The sequence below is a fragment of the Carassius carassius genome, chromosome 5, assembly GCF_963082965.1.
Source record: "Carassius carassius chromosome 5, fCarCar2.1, whole genome shotgun sequence".
Taxonomy (NCBI): domain Eukaryota; kingdom Metazoa; phylum Chordata; class Actinopteri; order Cypriniformes; family Cyprinidae; genus Carassius; species Carassius carassius.
This window is the reverse complement of record NC_081759.1, coordinates 19,840,021-19,858,689: the sequence shown is the minus strand read 5'-3', so window position 1 is coordinate 19,858,689 and position 18,669 is coordinate 19,840,021. Positions and strand designations below refer to the sequence as shown.

Genomic DNA, 18,669 nt, shown 5'->3' with positions numbered 1-18,669 from the left:
GAATTTACTTAACAGAACAGACTATGATGCAGCGAATACAATTCATTTTTTCAGCATAAACATAAAATGGACGGAATCCTTTTTTTCGACTATGAATGAAAGTTAAACGTTTATTTTGCCTGTGATGGACAGGTCATCTGTCCACTCAATGGGATAGACCACAACGACTCTACATAGGACAAGCGGTTTGAAAAATGGATGGTTGTTTGGCAATATGAGGTCCAGTAAAAAAAGTTTAAAAAAAATCACCAAACTTTTAGTCAATTCTCTAACTGATCCTTTGTTAAGCTCCACCCTTAAGTTATGAGATTACCATAAACAGCATGATTTTCAGTAAAATATGCTCTAAAAGCAGGTGAAAATGTATTGTGGGATTGTATTATAAATGAACAAAAGATGGCAGATGGCAACAGTTGCTTAAGTAATGTTTTTATGGCAGGGCTCAGCAAAGGGTTAGTTAAATCCACAAAATGCCCATGTATGTTATAATAAACATTCTTTCGTAATCCAAATTTTTTTTATGATATTGTAATACTATCAAAATTAATTCTTCAGTCACCTTGTTACAAATAACAACTCTAGTAATTGTCATTACTAATTCAGTTCTGATTTACAAGATAATTCATTATCATTTACATCGGAAATTAGAAGTTAAAACAGATTCCAGAAGTACATTATGCTAAAGTTCACCGTGAGATGTCCTCTGTTGTTTATATTCTGGTGGAGGAGTATGGAAAGACACATACGGACACCATTTTGTATTGAGGCAAACCAGTTTCTTTAAAGTAGCAGAGTTTACTATATCAAAACCTGTCTTCCCCCCAAATGTACTGGGCTTCCAGTACTCAGGGGAGCAAATAGGATTTCCCATGAGGCCTTTAAGGGAAAATGGGGCCCCCATTTCCACCATGCTTTCACCAAATATTGCACCAGATCGTGTTTTCTCTATTAAAAGAGCTGGGTAGAACTCCATAGCATCAATATCACCATACAGTTCCTCTAGTTCTTTAGCCATCTCTTCTTCTCCTGTAAAAAATAAATACATAGATATGTGGCCTGGTGGATAGTTCATGTGTTGTGTGATGACCACCCATTCACATTGTTTAAACATGAAAAATGGAAATTAGCTTAAAATGTATTTAACCTCAGGCCATCCAAGATAATGCAGAAGTTTTTTTCTTAATGGGAACAGATTTGGAGAAAATTAGCATGACATCACTTGATCAACAATGGATCCTTTACAGTGAATGGGTGCATGGGTAGAAAAATCTACTTAACTTCAGTGCATCAATTAATGTCTGAAATTGCCAGCAGTGTTTTGGCGTTTTGGACTGTTTTCACTTATAAACAATGCTTGGTGTCTGCATATAACTCTCTGGATTTAGATAAATTACTTTTCACTGGAGAAAGCAGTATTATGGACAAATGACTCATATTTTAGATAGAAGCAACGGTATGAAGGTAAAAACGTATTTATTGATGGATTTGTTTATGACAAACACATAGCTTTTCACTCCACAAGATGTTCACTGATCAACTGGAGTCGTGTGGATTACTTGTGGATTATTGTGATGTTTTTATCAGCTGTTTGGACGGCACCCATTCACTGCAGAGCATCCACTGGTGAGCAAATGCTGTAATGCTTAATTTATCAAAAATCTGTTGAAATAAAGAAGCAAAATCTACATCTTGAATGGCTGGAGTTAATTTCAGCGAATTCGCATTTTTGGTATAATCCATTGATATGATTCTTTAGGGTCTTAATAAAAAGTCTGTAACATACTTTGATTAAAATTTCTCAATGGTAGTGTAAAAAACTAATTTTTTACTCTGTCAAAAACAGCTCTCCTTACAGCAAGCCGTTTTGGTGCATGTCCTTTTAAATGCCAATGAGCTCTGCTGACCACACCCCTGTCTTCCGTGGGGTAACAAGCTGTTCACTTGCTAACCAGCATGTTATTAGGAAAGGTGATTTGCAAAGAATCATAAAAGACTCTTGTACTACTTCTGTAGGTGAGGCAGGATCACAAATGATTCTCGCAAACATAAATTAATTTAGGTAGATCAGGGATCGGCACATTCCCTTCAAAAACAAAAGTAATCCACTGCATCTTCAGCAGCTCAGATGTCGGGAGTATTTGAACAACTGCTACGTTAATAACATCCAACAACAGAACACCTCAAACACTAGCTATTCTTGTCTACTCCTGCTCCAGCGGGGAAACAATGGTGGACTGATGACAGCTCACTCGGGGCGGGTCTAAGGTAAAACTCCATCACACATTTCAGTTCAAACTACTTGTAAAAGTGCATGTCACATCCGATGACCCCTTTAAATCTTGACCTTGAATTTTCAGCATTTTCTCATAAATACATGAGAAACAAACTCACCTATTCTATCTTGGATGGCCTGAGGGTAAATACATTTTGAGCTAATTTTCATTCAAAATGATAAATCTGTCACATTGAGAAAAAACTGCACATTGAAGAAATCACAAGAAGCTCTTTACAGGCATCAGTGATGATGATTTGTCTTCCCTTGTGATTTTAATTTGAAAATGAAGCTTTAAAATTGGTAAAACAATCATACCTGTCAATTCTGAGAATGACGTGTAGGGTTTCAGATTGAATCTCTTCCGATATTCATTAAAGGGCCGAAGTCGAAGCTCCCTTGATTCAACGATGACCCCCTCAGCCACTTTGAGCACCACTCTGTGAATATTATGACCACCTCCTATCTGTCACAACACAAAGAGATTTATATGATTTAAAAAAATTACATTTCAGTAGGGAAATTATACTTTGTTCAATTAAAAATAAGGTCAACATCAGTTCAGGTTTTACAGCGCTTTTGTTGATATTCTACAGGAACATATTTGGTGTGATACTACTCATACGTCTGATTATGTTATGATGAAAAAGGCTTACTGTTTATCTAAAAGAAATCATCCTGTCATATCAGTTTCTTAGCAACATATCAATCAGATTAAACCTCACACTTTAACTGTAAACAATGCAAATATTTCTGCCTAAAACTGCTCAGTTAATCTCTAGTCCACTTAAAGAGATATTCCACCCAAAAATTACAATTCTCTCATCATTTCTCTCATCACACAAACTGAGGTTTTCTATCATTTTTTGGTGGAATATTCCTTTAGGATCTTGAGAACAATTCCACTTCCCCCTGCAATAAATCACTCACAGACAAGTTTCAATAGATGAGCGTGGTAAACTCATTGGAAATGACCCTTGAAATGACAAAAACAGACTTATACCTGAGAACATACAATATTCTAACTTCCTTAAGAAAAAGGGTCATTGCAGCTCATTAGAAACAGGGTTATTTGTTTCTCTTTTGGAGCAGATGTTTAAGTCATTAAACCCCCCACAGCCCTCATGGTGCCATTACCTGTCCCGCGGGTTGAGTTGAGAAGGCCTCAACCAGTTTCTCCACCCCATAGTGGGTAAGGACAGAGGTGTTGAAAATGAACTGAGGGTAGTGAATGTCATCTCCATCGATTTGAAAGCTGTCAGGCATGAGCGGGTGCCAGTGGTAAAGCTGATTGAACTCCACAGCGATGCGGTTCTGGTACTGGAACTGTGAGGTGAACAGCAGTGTGGGATCAAAGTGGAGCTTCAGCCGGTAACCACTCAGATGCTGCACATAGTCCTCGATCACAATACGAATGGTCTCACCTGGAGTTAATGGAGTCAACATTTTACAATTAATGTTTTTTTTTCAATAAGTAAATACAAACATTATGTAAAGAGTGTTGCACAGTGGAAAACTTTAGAGCTGGAATGTAAATTGCATTATTTAAATTATTATAGTACATTATTTTCAATGTAATATATATATATATATATATATATATATATATATATATTATTGTATTCTTTTAACATAGTTATTGTAATATGCCCATTTTAATATAAATTTTTGTAAAAGACACATATCAACAAAAGGATCCCAAGCAAAATAAAAGCAAGAAGATTCAAGGAAATCTGTACCTATAATAATGAGCCTGGTGGTCTGAAACAGCTGCTCATCCCCCCAGGTAGGATGTTCTTGTTTAATGATATCACACACACGGTTGTGCTCACGCAGCCACAAAGTGGCGTACATACTGAGACCCGGCAGCAGGCCAAAAACTTCTTGCCCAATGGCCAGCTGCCGCTCCGGTGGGACAGACGGCGGGTAGCTCATTTTGACCGGTGCATCTAGCACTGTGGGAGGATACATCTCACCATTGACCACCTACATCAGAGCCAAACAGAAAAAAATATTGTAAAATGCTGCAATGTTTCCTCTTTTCTCTTTGCACTACCAGTAATAATCAAAGAAATACCATTCTTTTGAGCTTTTGCTTCATCAAAGTATCCAGAAATGTATCATGCTTACCACAGAAATATTAAGCAGCACGGTTTTCAACATTGATATAAATAAGAATGCTTCTTGAGCACCAAATCAGCACATCAGAAGGATTTCTGAACAATCATATGATCATACTGAAGTTGGCTGCTGAAAATTCAGTTTTGCAATCAGGAATAAATTACATTTTAAAATATATCAAAACAATCGAAACAGAGAACAGTTATTTTAAATTGCACTAAAATTTCACAATATTTATTTTTTATTGTATTTTTTGGATCAAATGAGACTTTATTTCCTGAGATCTCTTTAAAAGGTTTCGATCAGTGAACTATATGGCATAATCACACTAGAGACTAGACTAAACAGTGTGCACAATCCTAAATGACATCACTGAGGCTTAACAACAACCACATGTTCACGCCTACAGTTCTGCGTCCACATTATGAGGTTATCCACACAGACATTCAGAAGGAAATGATTGCACATAGCTGCAAAAATGCACAGGACCTCATTTATGAAACACGAGCAGAAAGATTCTGTATATATCATTTATAAAACAATTAATTATGATTCAGGATAAAGTGTTGTTTTATGGTATAAGTGATAGAAGAGAGATCCACTGTAATCCTCAGATTGAGAGATCATATGTTTTACAAATATGTACAAATTAATTTTGCTTGGCTTTCTTAATTGAGAAATAAACAGAATGACATATCACATTTACTTGGAGACAGCTCAGCCTAGCACGACTGGGGACTCCACACAGCATGCCTGATGTTTAACTGATGAACAGTACCTGGTACTTCAACTTCCCGTCTTTGTGAAGTCTGAGGTCCAGCTGGCGATCAAGAGTATCTCCATAAATGTGTCCAGCATCCACCTAGTTTTCAACATGCAATCAAAGTTTTCAACATGCAATCAAATACAGACACTTTTAAAGACGTCATATGATGCGATTTCAATTTTTCCTTTCTCTTTGGAGTGTTACAAGCTCTTGGTGCATAAAGAATATCTGTAAATTTGCAAAGACTAAAGTCTCAAATCCAAAGAGATATTCTTTATCAAAGTTAAGACTCGTCCACACCCCTCCTAAAACGGCTCGTTCTACCACACCCCCACATCTCTCGTCACTATGTGGGAAGATTTGCATAACACAACCCAAATGTTCATGCCAAGAAAGAAGGCGTAACTTTTATTCTCGCTGTTGCCGCCACTGCCATGGCGTGGAGTCACTGTGTGTTTCATTGTGAAAGCTAAACTACTTGTTTGGCTTTCTAAAAGAGGACACGACTAGAAATCAGTGGTGAAGTTGTATTTCAGCACTTTTCCAGAAAAGTTCAAACCAAATATTCAGATGTGTGCTGCACATTTTATGGAGGATGGGGACTTTTTTCTAAAGTGAAAAAAGTGAAAGTGACATTCAGCCAAGTATGGTGACCCATACTCAGAATTTGTGCTCTGCATTTAACCCATCCAAAGTGCACACACACAGCAGTGGACACACACAAACCGTGAACACACACCCGGGGGAGTGGGCAGCCATTTATGCTGCGGTGCCCAGGGAGCATTTGGTAAGTCATGTTATTGCCGGGGGAACTTATAATACTGTACAAAACTTCATTATTCAAACTTTTTTTTGTGTTTTTCACAACACTTAACACAAACTTTCACAAAATTTTTTACATAACTGTCACTGGTGTGGTACCATTTCAAAAGATACTAATATGTTCTTTTAAAGTACTGATATGTACTGTACCTTCAGGGAATTAATATGAACCATTTCGGGTTAAAAGCTTTTGTACTGTAGGGTACTCCGGCCAAAAGTGACAGTTTTGTTCTGAGAGTGTACTGTACAACACATATTTGAAACAATCAACTATAAATTCCTTTCCACCTTCCTGTAAATACTATATAAAATTAAGCTTGTGTGCAATGACAATTAGATAAAGATTTGTTGACCCTTCCCCCATTTTTTCCAACACTATATGTAACATGATTATTGGCGTGGTTCCTGTGAAAAAACAGCACTAAGTTATTTCTCTGCACAAGAAGGTGTTCGGTGTCCAAGAGAAACATTTGTATCATCTCTCTCCTTAAAAAAAAACATCTGCACAGACTTTTAAAAGCTCCTTATGTGATTGGTTAATTAAGAGATCAAATATTCAACTGTAAAAACTGTGACTCACCCCATGAGCCAGACCTTTTGTGAACCCAAGTCCGACATAGTTGTGAGTCTTAAAAAACTGGTGCGTGAAGTGCTGAGCGAAAAATGCGAACATTAAATTTGTTCCCTGAGGATCTGGTCTGAAATTCCGCCTTAACAGGAACTTCTCTGCCAGAAGCTTGGGGTCTGGAAGCTTCATTTTCCCTGAGAGACACATGGAATGGTTTTACCACAGACACAGAACACAAGGTATTTCCTGTGACTTTAGTATACTGATATACTTGGAGCATTTTAATATAGCTTCTTATGAGGAAAAATGCATTTTCAGTTCATGTGTCCATCAGAAGGTATTAGCCACTAGTGATTTGGGGTAACTTTTGATTATAGTCTCTTACCTTTGGTTCCCATTGGCAAGGGGCAGTCCTGAGGGACTGGGGGAAGGATTCTTGTGTAGTAGGTGATGTTGGAATACGCTTCCCAGTTCAAGTAGTCATATTTGGAATTGTACGTTGGGGGACTTGGGATTAAGTTGGCCCTTACTGTAATAGAAAGTACATTTAAGATCACCATCAGACAAAATAATATCAAGAATAATAAACACTGAATTAAAGGCCAGAAATTATGCATACAATTTATTTGCTGCCATGTATATCTCTAGATCAACCACTACACAAAACCTTTTCCTACTATTTAACAGTTATTTTCTCTGGCTGAAAATCAACAACCTAAAACATCAAAGATTTTACTGACTCTGGGCTGTGCAAATATTTATGTGATAGATTTCTTGCACATTTACCTCCCCAGCTATGGGTGTACAGTCAAAAGATGTCCAGCAAACAAATCATTATGCAACATAAAAACTTAGCAAAGGTAAGATACAGCAATGCGTAATCTTCACATACAGCTGTGGTTTTCAAAATGAAAGGCGGATGCACTGTAAGGGAGTTTCCAAATATCATTCACTTTCACACATTCCAATCTGTGTGTAAAGTATACATGCGAGAACCAGTAAGGTTTGAGTACAGTGTCTTCTGCTCTGCCTTCTACTCCTTATGTGGTGTGAATGTGAGTGTACAATTCAGTTTTTTTTTTTTGTAGGCAATGAAAAAATTACATTTCAATCTGTTTACAAAATAAAGTAATCAACTGACTTCAATAGGGGAGAGCAGGGGCGAAAGTACCATTTTTCAGAAAAACATCATTTTAAAAGATAATGTTGTAGACATAGATATATTTCTGCTGTGGCCAGTAACTCAGAAGTGTGGTCTATCAATACCAGGTGGTATTTTGTAGAAATGTAGAAAGGCTTCAGTATAATTTCAATTTGAACATAAGTTGCACATTGTTACTTTTGACCCCATCGGTTGGGACGAAAGTAACACACAGGTGGGTTAAAAGTAACACAACAATACAAGCTAGATTTATTTTCTGTTACTCTTATTTTTATTAAGTATACCTGACTATGACCTTGTTAATATGTAACTGCAAACATATTCTGTCTTTTATTTTTGCAAAAAAAAAAAATTAATTACATAATTATATTTATATTTTTACTTTAAATTTAAGTTTCATCAAATGTCTCAAACCCGACTGTACAAACTTTATTTTTTTATTTTTTATTTCAGTGTATTTTTAAAAAACATTTTTTAAACAGAATGAACAATATAATAATTAAATTACATTGGCATAATATAAATTCTAAACATAATGTAACAGTAGGCCTATTCATGGTTCCATCCAGTTGTTTTATGCATAAATTCAAAATGTGCATTAAACCATCTGAAACACTGCAAATTCATAGCTGGAGGTGTAAAAGCTAAGGTATGGCTAAAACCTAAATATAACTAAGGTAAATGCAAGGTAGGAGCTGCCCAGATGTTCCTCTATGTCCAGAAACGCTCTCTCATAAACATCTGGATAAAACCAGACCACTGTTTGTCTTTCTGACCCTCACTCAGACATATTCTTTGGGTATAATATGACATAAACATTTTAATAAATGATGCAAGACACAGAAATTCACAGAATACCATGTACCGGAACAAAATAAATACTTCTTGTCACTGTAGTGGGACAAAAGTAACAACTGTTACTTTCGTCCCGACAGGAACTCCTGGAATTTAAACCTAATTTACTTTTATACTAAAAAACTTTGATAATGCAAACTTTAGGATGTGTTGAAGCACTAAATAACCTGTAGATTGATCATTACTGTGACACATGAAACAAAAAAAACAACACAACTAATTAAAAAAAATTACCGCTTCAATAATTTACTTTTTGTACTCGAAAACAGTTTTACCGACCTAACTGCGGGAAATGATGAGGAAATCACGTGATATTTCTCAGCTCCATCAAGGATTGAATGCTGAATATACCGTCACAGCTGGGAATGCAAATGCAGTAATAGGCTCTGAGAAAATCGCTTTGTTACTTTCGTCCCGCGTTACTTTCGCCCCGGTTCTCCCCTAACACATGGGCTACTTTAATGGTACCTTTATCAAGTCAAGTAACCTTTATTTATATAGTGTCTTATATAATACAGATTGTTTTTAAAGCAGCAACATTTATGTGTTTTCAATCTCAATCCTCTCATCCCACATCAAAACATCATTATAAGACAATGCTTTTCATTTCCTATCTTTTTTCCCATCGCATTTCTCATTTTTAAATATCCTTTTTTTTATTGTATAATTTTGTATACAACACAGATAATATATAGTAAATAACAAAACAATGTTTATTTTTTATTCATAATAAAAGTTATACTCTTCACTGAAACAACAAAATAGTGAAAATAGGACCCTCTTTATATTACGTGTTTAACTACTTTTTACTTACATTTAACCCTCAATCAAACCCTTTAGCAGGATTTAAGTTTTTGGTCCTTGGGGTCAGATAGACCCCAAATTTTACAGAGCGATTGCATAAGGAAATTTATAAAAAATTATATGACAAACTGTATATCATATTTTTTAACTAAAATTGATGATGTGTTTTTACTGAACAATTACATTTAGCAAACGTACAGTGAAATCAAACTATAATTATAATTTTTTTTTTACCAGTGTGTGCTCCATGGGAATTGAACCTGGAACCTTTTGTGCTGCTAACACAATGCACTACCACTGAGACACAGGAACAATTACTACAACTGCAACATAAATTGGCTTACGGAAAATTAAGAAGAAATCACTTAAATAATGACCTAAATTAAATAAAACATTAAGTTTCTGGATGTTGGCCCATGTGTTAGGAAAAGAATACTGTCATCTGCAGGTTAGAGTAAAAATTTTAGGATTTCCAGATAAAAGAAAGTGCAATGACCACATATATCCAGCAGAGGTTCACAGGGACTCATTCATTTTTCAGTTCATTTTCAAGGCAATTTTATGGTGGCCGAGAGAGCTCAATGCGCTGCAATTTAAGAAAACACACGCAAATTGAAAAAACACCAGCAAATAAAAAAAACATCTTCATCAGTTTGACAACACAAGTGTTGCAAATCCTCACAACACATGCATATAACGAAACGCGCTGCAAATCCTCACAACACATGCATATAACGAAACACTTCAAATTAGGGCTGTGTGATTAATCGAAATCAAAATAAAATCGCGATTTGAGTGTGCGCGATTCCTAAATCGCTTTATAGCACGATTTTCCGTAGCCCCAACCTCCCTCAGTATGTTATCTGAACAGGATGCAGCGCACCTAAGTGGAGCGCGAGAACAGAGCAGACTGGGCATATACCTAACTCCAGGTTCACACACTCTGTCTGTGATGCGTAGCCTTTTTTTCCCAAGCCCATGTTAATAGGTCAGAACGTTCACACTGCACACGCTAAAAGATGAGAACAAAAAAGGTTATAAATAGAAAGGTGCGAAAAGGTTTAAGATCTTGCGGATGAGTACAGAGAGAGTTGTGAGTGCACAGGACACCGGTTGAGCGAGAGGAGACACTTTTTAAGGCAGTGTGTATCTGAGCCTTATACAGTCTATGATCCGAGCATGCGCATCTGGTTTTGTTAACAGAGCAAAAGAAATCTGTGTGCGAGCGGATAGATTCACACTCGCGCATGATTTTAATGTGCTTTCGCCTTACAATAATGCGCTCTCGTTGCTGCTTCTGAACCGCGTACACATAACTTACTTTATACGCACTGCAGACGGAGTGCGTGTGAACCTTGGGCAATAAATATATTGGGCAAAATATATAACACCTGAGGCACCGCTACAGTGAGCTTTATGACCAATGCATGGCAAAAAAAAAAAAAAAAAATCCCTGAACACGGGTTTTATTTATTTATTTTTTATTATAATTTTTTGCCATATGTCTAGATTTTGTTTGACATCTTTACGTAGTGATTATTTTGACTTAAGTCTGTTCTAGAGACATGTTACAACTTCTTGATAAAGCTCTTATTGGTTTTCTTTTGGAAATATGTTTCAAATTAATACTGAATGCATTTATGACTGTAAAGCATGCCTGTGAGTGTCAAAATCGTGATTAAAATCGAAATCGCAAAATTGATCAAAAAATCGTGATAGGTTTTTTTTGTCCATATCGCACAGCCCTACTTCGAATCCTTCACAACACATGCAAATTAAGAAACGCTGCAAATCCTCACAACACATGCATTAACGAAATGCGCTGCATATCCTCACAACACATGCATATTAACAAACACGCTGCAAATAGCATGGTAATGTTTTAAGGAGACCCCAAAAAGTGTCCCCAAAAATTCCCGGCTGGGATTTGCTTATCGTGCAGTGGCTACTGGTCTGAAAGGAGAATTGTTGTTTTTTTTAAACACCCTGATTGCACCATTCCTTTATCTTTTGGATATTATTAGCCTAAATAAGCTGAATAATTACATGATTAAATGTAAAACGTTACTTAAGATGGCTAACTTTAATATCCTCAGCTAAATATAATTTCAAGGTTAATGAAAATAAATTTGCAATGCTTCATTAATTGTTTCTTAATGTGCATATGTTGTGAGGATTTGCAGCGCGTTTCATTATATGCATGTGTTGTGAGGATTTGCTGCGCGTTTCGTTATATGCATGTGTTGTGATGATTTGCAGCGCGTTTCGTTATATGCATGTGTTGTGATGATTTGCAGCGCGTTTCGTTATATGCATGTGTTGTGATGATTTGCAGCGCGTTTCGTTATATGCATGTGTTGTGATGATTTGCTGCGTGTTTCGTTATATGCATGTGTTGTGAAGGATTTGCAGCGCGTTTCGTTATATGCATGTGTTGTGATGATTTGCAGCGCGTTTCGTTATATGCATGTGTTGTGATGATTTGCAGCGCGTTTCGTTATATGCATGTGTTGTGATGATTTGCAGCGCGTTTCGTTATATGCATGTGTTGTGAAGGATTTGCAGCGTGTTTCGTTATATGCATGTGTTGTGAAGGATTTGCAGCGCGTTTCGTTATATGCATGTGTTGTGATGATTTGCAGTGCGTTTCATTATATGCATGTGTTGTCCTGATTTGCAGCGCGTTTCGTTATATGCATGTGTTGTGAAGGATTTGCAGCGCGTTTCTTTATATGCATGTGTTGTGATGATTTGCAGCGCGTTTCGTTATATGCATGTGTTGTGATGATTTGCAGCGCGTTTCGTTATATGCATGTGTTGTGAAGGATTTGCAGCGCGTTTCGTTATATGCATGTGTTGTGATGATTTGCAGCGCGTTTCGTTATATGCATGTGTTGTGAAGGATTTGCAGCGCGTTTCGTTATATGAATGTGTTGTGTTGATTTGCAGCACGTTTCGTTATATGCATGTGTTGTGATGATTTGCAGCACGTTTCGTTATATGCATGTGTTGTGAGGATTTGCAGCGCGTTTCGTTATATGCATGTGTTGTGATGATTTGCAGCGCGTTTCTTTATATGCATGTTTTGTGAAGGATTTGCAGCGCGTTTCGTTATATGCATGTGTTGTGATGATTTGCAGCGCGTTTCGTTATATGCATGTGTTGTGATGATTTGCAGCGCGTTTCCTTATATGCATGTGTTGTGATGATTTGCAGCGCGTTTCGTTATATGCATGTGTTGTGATGATTTGCAGCGCGTTTCCTTATATGCATGTGTTGTGAAGGATTTGCAGCGCGTTTCGTTATATGCATGTGTTGTGATGATTTGCAGCACGTTTCGTTATATGCATGTGTTGTGATGATTTGCAGCGCGTTTCGTTATATGCATGTGTTGTGATGATTTGCAGCACGTTTCGTTATATGCATGTGTTGTGAGGATTTGCAGCGCGTTTCGTTATATGCATGTGTTGTGATGATTTGCAGCGCGTTTCTTTATATGCATGTTTTGTGAAGGATTTGTAGCGCGTTTCGTTATATGCATGTGTTGTGATGATTTGCAGCGCGTTTCCTTATATGCATGTGTTGTGAAGGATTTGCAGCGCGTTTCGTTATATGCATGTGTTGTGATGATTTGCAGCACGTTTCGTTATATGCATGTGTTGTGATGATTTGCAGCGCGTTTCGTTATATGCATGTGTTGTGATGATTTGCAGCGCGTTTCGTTATATGCATGTGTTGTGATGATTTGCAGCGCGTTTCGTTATATGCATGTGTTGTGAAGGATTTGCAGCGCGTTTCGTTATATGAATGTGTTGTGATGATTTGCAGCACGTTTCGTTATATGCATGTGTTGTGAGGATTTGCAGCGCGTTTCGTTATATGCATGTGTTGTGATGATTTGCAGCGCGTTTCTTTATATGCATGTTTTGTGAAGGATTTGCAGCGCGTTTCGTTATATGCATGTGTTGTGATGATTTGCAGCGCGTTTCCTTATATGCATGTGTTGTGAAGGATTTGCAGCGCGTTTCGTTATATGCATGTGTTGTGATGATTTGCAGCACGTTTCGTTATATGCATGTGTTGTGATGATTTGCAGCGCGTTTCGTTATTTGCATGTGTTGTGATGATTTGCAGCACGTTTCGTTATATGCATGTGTTGTTATGATTTGCAACACTTGTGTTGTAAAAATGATAAAGAAGTTTTCTTCATTTCTTCATTCTTCAGTTTTTTCAATTTCCATGTGTTTTCTTAAGTTGCAGCGTGTTGAGCTCTCTCGGCCACTGTACCAATTTTTATTCAAGCTTCAAATTCAAATTCTACTTGCAACTTTATGATATTTATAATTCTAATGGGGTCAGCTGGACCCCAAGGGCTGATCAAGGGTTAAAGTAATAAGTCTACCTACCTTTACACTTATCCCACCTCAAAAACAGCAAGTGTTTTTCAAAAAACGTGGAAAGGAAATGTTTTTCACACAGCAGGTATTCAATAAATATGCAGCTGATATTGTGGGTAATATGGAGGTGCATAAAAGTTTTAATCATTTAAAAAGGGAGGTATCAACAAAAAAATTGAGAAACAACTTCACACAGGTAGCCTTATTCTGAAATAACTTGCTCTCTATTACAGTTAATACCTCAGTATATTCAGTACCTGGGCTCGCACCAGGAAATCTTTTGGCCCACAGCAGTGTGAAGAACATGAGGTATTTGAGGGCCTCTTGCAGAGTACATGAGCGTTGCCATGGCAAGTGGCGACGGGGCTCAAAATGAGCACAGATTTAAATGATAGCCTCCTGTGACTCTGGTGTATCTTGCAACCACAATTTCATTACATAAAGTCTATCTGATTTGAATGTCTTTACAGGAACACACTGCAGAGCGCCAGCTGGGAGGAAATGATAAAAAGGGGCTGTACATTAGAAAAGGGGCCACTTAAAACAAAGCGGTGGCTGAGAAAATAAGGTAAGGATGCTGAGTTAAAGGAGACTCCCTTTACAAGAAAAGAAAAAAAAAACTAGGAAAGATTAATTCACACCCTTCCATTTGCTCTGACAACCACTACAGACTCAGAGTATTATAAATCACAATAATTGAAAGCCCTGGTCAGACACAGCTATCTGAACTACATCCAAACCATTTCGATTACAGACTGTTTTACCAAAGAAAATCTATCGACAAAGAGTTTAAACAGAATTTCTGTCTAAACTACACGTGTGGTCTGAAAGTAACCAAAGACTTCAATGTCTGTGCTGATAAAACATGATGTTTACACTCTGTGAATGAACTTATTCTCCTCTTCCCTTATGCTAACTTGGAAAAGAGTTAATCCTCAGGTCAGTGGGCGTTCTGAATTGGCTTTGGTTAGACTGCTAAAATAAGGACAGGAATTAAATTATGTAGTAGATTGCTCTCTAAAACTCTAAAATCAGTGTTATTTACATAAAACTTAAGAGACATTCATCCTTTTTAACAAATGCCTTGATATGCCTTAAAAAGCCCTGTTGAGAAAAAAAAACATGTTGGTAAGGTATGTTTTGAGGCAAGGTAGCTGCTTTGAGCTGGTCCTGAGCTGGAACTAGTTGCTTAGGACCAATTTAAACCAGCTCATGACCAACTAAGGACCAGCTTATCCAGTTTAAACCAGTTATCATGCTTCGAAACATAACTGTTTTTTTTTTCAATGGGGAACAGGGGCACAGGGCATATCTTACTGATTTCTGCATTACACAAAAGAGGCAAACTGAACTATAAACCTAATAAACATTTACATTTACATTGCATCTCAACCCATGCCGTGCATGAATAACTAACCTGTGAGCACTTTGTGCATGATCCAATCCCTGAGGAATGTCCTGTTGATGATGTCCCAGAGCCAGTCAAAGTGAGTGAGGATATAGTGGACAATATTAGGACTGGGCTTCAGGAGCCGATAGACTCGAGTCCAGAACTCGGCTGAAAAAGACAGAAGAACAATTCAGGTAGAGAGTCTCTGTTAATAAACAAAGAGAAAGTGCAGTTGTGTGAGATTATGAATCACCCTACATTGGTATAATATATGCACAATTTATGTGGACATGCATGAGATATCCTGGAATTCCTTTGAAATCTTGTGCGCAAATTGGACTGACACTAATTAAGCAAACTGATTATTCCAGAATACAAAGCTCTTTTATAAGACATGCATCGGGTTTTTTGTTTTGTTTTTCTCTCTCTTTTTTATTTATTTTGTATCTAACACAATCATCTTATCACAACATAGAGCTTATGGCAAAGTAAATGGAATTTTCTGCAAAACCTTTTACTGCGGCAGATCATTTGTGCTAACAAGTTGAGAGTGACAGGAAATAGAAATAGAAAAAAAAAAAAGAAATGGAAAAGAAGACAAACTGCAGGGCTGCCTTTAAAAGACAAACAGGGTTGTGGGAAAGTGAAATGTGGTCCTGAGCCTTTTCCCTTGCCAGGAATAGGCGGGCATAGATTATGAACTGTGTCTAAAGAGGCGTCTGCTTCCAAAACATTTATGATCTGTTTAAATAATTCAGATCTTTGTACCACTATTATGTACACACAGTTTATATTCATTATCAAACAGATGAAATGTCTGAGCTAAGTCCATCTTTTTTAGACAACATACAATCAATGAGTACAATACAAACATACAATCAGAATGAGATCAAAGACAAGATACATACGTATAGTGCAATTTTCTCCATAGAAGCCTGTTCTGGTGCAGTCACATTCATATCTGTCAAGGCCATATCGAACGCAAATCCCTCGGTTTTGACAAGGGTAATAGCAACAAGGATTCACTAGAGGAAACAAGCCATAATAAAGTTACATTCGTAAAAGGTTTTAATGGTGGTTTGACTTTGAATGGTTACATTAACATCCTCCTCAGCATTCCCTAATGTATTTCACTACAAAATTTCAGGCATAGTTTAGATGTGAGATTATATCTCATAATTACGCAACCATTAAGAAAAGCCTGTGTCATCATGTGCTTTTGTATGCAGCTCTGAGTATTTTCAAGTTTGTTTTAGTATTTTAAAGTATTTTAAAGTTCAGCTGACAACTGAATTTGAGTTGGCTTAGCTGTCCCTGCCTCTCTCTGTTTTATTTAATTTAATTTTTTTCGGTTTTCACGTTTGATAAAGATATTAAAGCAGTTTTTCATTTTTTCCTGTTGTTAAAATATAAAAAAAAGTTTTCAAATATTATTGGATGCCACTGTTCCCACCAATCCTTGCACAAGGTAAGGTTACGCATGATGACGAAAGTACATTAGTGCGAGCCCTCCCAGAAAAAATATTATCTTTGTATGGAAGTCTACGAGAGCACTCTAGGCGATTCTCAGTATGACAGAAATCGCCCAAAAAAGGGGCGGTACTTCACGAAACGTGACTCAAGGCTGTTTGGATTAATTAGAGGCAGCACAAACAGTCTAGAATCGCACTATGGTTTAATGTGAAAGAAAAAAATCCCTCCCTTTCACACTTTGGTGGTGCATCGCCCAATCACCCTAATAGAGAAACCGCCCCTGCAGTTTGCACTTTTTTTTTCTTTTTCTGTGAACTACAGTGTTGTTCAGTGGTTTGCTAAACTATGATTCTGAATACATTTTCTCACAATACTAGTCATTTATTCTCAACTGAAATAAGACAACAGGCTTACCCTGATAATTCTTATTCATAAATACAAGACACATCATATCTTTGCTAATGGCTGTCAGTGGCATGACCTTTTACTTCTTTGGACAGCAGTATGACAGACACAACCCAAAAATAGAAGAAAAGTTGAATTAAATGTGGTTAGTGTGCACAAATTGTGCAGCAGATAACCAGAACCCCTCACCCCTCCCCCCACACACACACATCCACCCCCCACCCCACTCCAGTACTTTCCATCAATGCATTATACAAAAAAATCCTCTAGTCTTCTAGCTCATACACATGCAACTCCGAGCAGAGAAACACAACCATTACCGGATAAAATTTTAACCAACCACTAGCATATTTATTCCTGAAGCTATTTACCAATAACAAAATCCCTACAGTTTAGTCATTCAATTAACTACACTATGTAAACAGAGAACCTAACAGCAAAGATAACATACACAACTTTCAAACCAAGATCAGACTTGTCCATTGCTGCTTACACATACCTCAACGAGGAGCACAGGAAAGAAAGAGTCATGCTTTAGAGCTGTGATGAAGCTTTGTGTGCTTTAACGTTTAATAACACAGATAGTATACAGAATATGTTCGCTAATATACTCAAATCATTATCATTATTAAAGAATAATAATAAGCTGGCAAATTAAAATGAGAAAATCACTTGTAAATCTTCTGAAAGCACAAAAATGAATTACTTAGTTCAGAAAACGGAAAATGAAACTACATTTTAGTTATACACTGATATCTATGAAAAATTTAACTAATTATTATTAATAGTATTATTGATGCCTGGATAAATGGATTTATACTTACCAATGTTTGATGAAGTTGGGTTTTCTTCAGCAACACATAAGGAGAGACTCAGCAGCAGGATAAACGTCCACTTCAGGAAAAAGCTAAACGCTACAAAGCGAAATATCTGATAGGGTTTTCCACAAAAGTTGATATACGTTATATATGAAACTTATAGGAGTCTTAAAAGTGCTCACCTTTCATTGTAGTTTGGAACACAACAAGTAATAAATACAAAATGATTGCAATACGAAGAATTCAAAAGTGGTGTTAAAGAAGCAAAACACTCTAAATAAATAATTCCATGTCGTATATCTTCACATGCGAGACATATGCATGCCAAAGTCTGTTCGTGCACTGACAGAGACTCACGGACGCTTTTTGCAAATTGATGAGTAAACAACAACAACAACAAAAACACTCGAAAGGAACTTCAGTTAAGTGGAAGCAACATGAAATACCAGACCAAACTCACGTGCGCGCCAGACCAAACTCACTATTAAACAGAACAGAAAAGGGTCTTCTCTTCTAGCAGTGGTTCTAACAGTTTAGTAAGCCAGCTGAGAGGAAAAGCACATTCCTGGAGCGCCACCGTGTGAGAGTCTGCCGAGAAAAACTAGATGCACACTTGAATAGATAAGCGCGGGGTTCGGCATTTTGTTCTGTTTTATCTTATCCTTGTATCGTCCCAATAAATTCTCTACCTACAAAGAAACAAAGAAAAAAAAAAAGAAGAAACCCTGCATTGCTGATCATATTAAACTGGATCATATTAATCTTTGTTAATGAAAATACAGCTGTTAATTTTTAGTTCATGTTGATTCACAGTGC

The 18,669-nt window shown here is 37.0% G+C and overlaps 1 protein-coding gene across 1 annotated transcript; it reads right to left on the bottom strand.

Moving 5' to 3' along the window:
• Positions 1-79: 79 nt before the first annotated feature.
• On the bottom strand, positions 80-18,307 carry ptgs1 (prostaglandin-endoperoxide synthase 1). Its single transcript, XM_059550034.1, has 11 exons — positions 18,036-18,307; positions 17,860-17,949; positions 16,066-16,182; positions 15,185-15,325; positions 6,935-7,078; positions 6,562-6,743; positions 5,172-5,255; positions 4,012-4,258; positions 3,410-3,696; positions 2,591-2,738; positions 80-1,026 (listed from the first exon to the last, which is right to left on the bottom strand). The coding sequence occupies exons 1-11, from the start codon at positions 18,040-18,042 to the stop codon at positions 680-682; spliced, it is 1,794 nt and encodes a 597-aa protein (XP_059406017.1). The 5' UTR covers positions 18,043-18,307; the 3' UTR covers positions 80-679.
• Positions 18,308-18,669: the final 362 nt, after the last annotated feature.

Excerpts from the sequence above, each read along its gene's own strand:
- ptgs1 (XM_059550034.1), bottom strand. Across the intron at positions 16,183-17,859 it reads CCCAACTTCATCAAACATTG|TGAATCCTTGTTGCTATTAC; the intron begins GTAAGTATAAAT and ends TGTTTCCTCTAG. Across the intron at positions 7,079-15,184 it reads CATGCACAAAGTGCTCACAG|TAAGGGCCAACTTAATCCCA; the intron begins GTTAGTTATTCA and ends TTTCTATTACAG.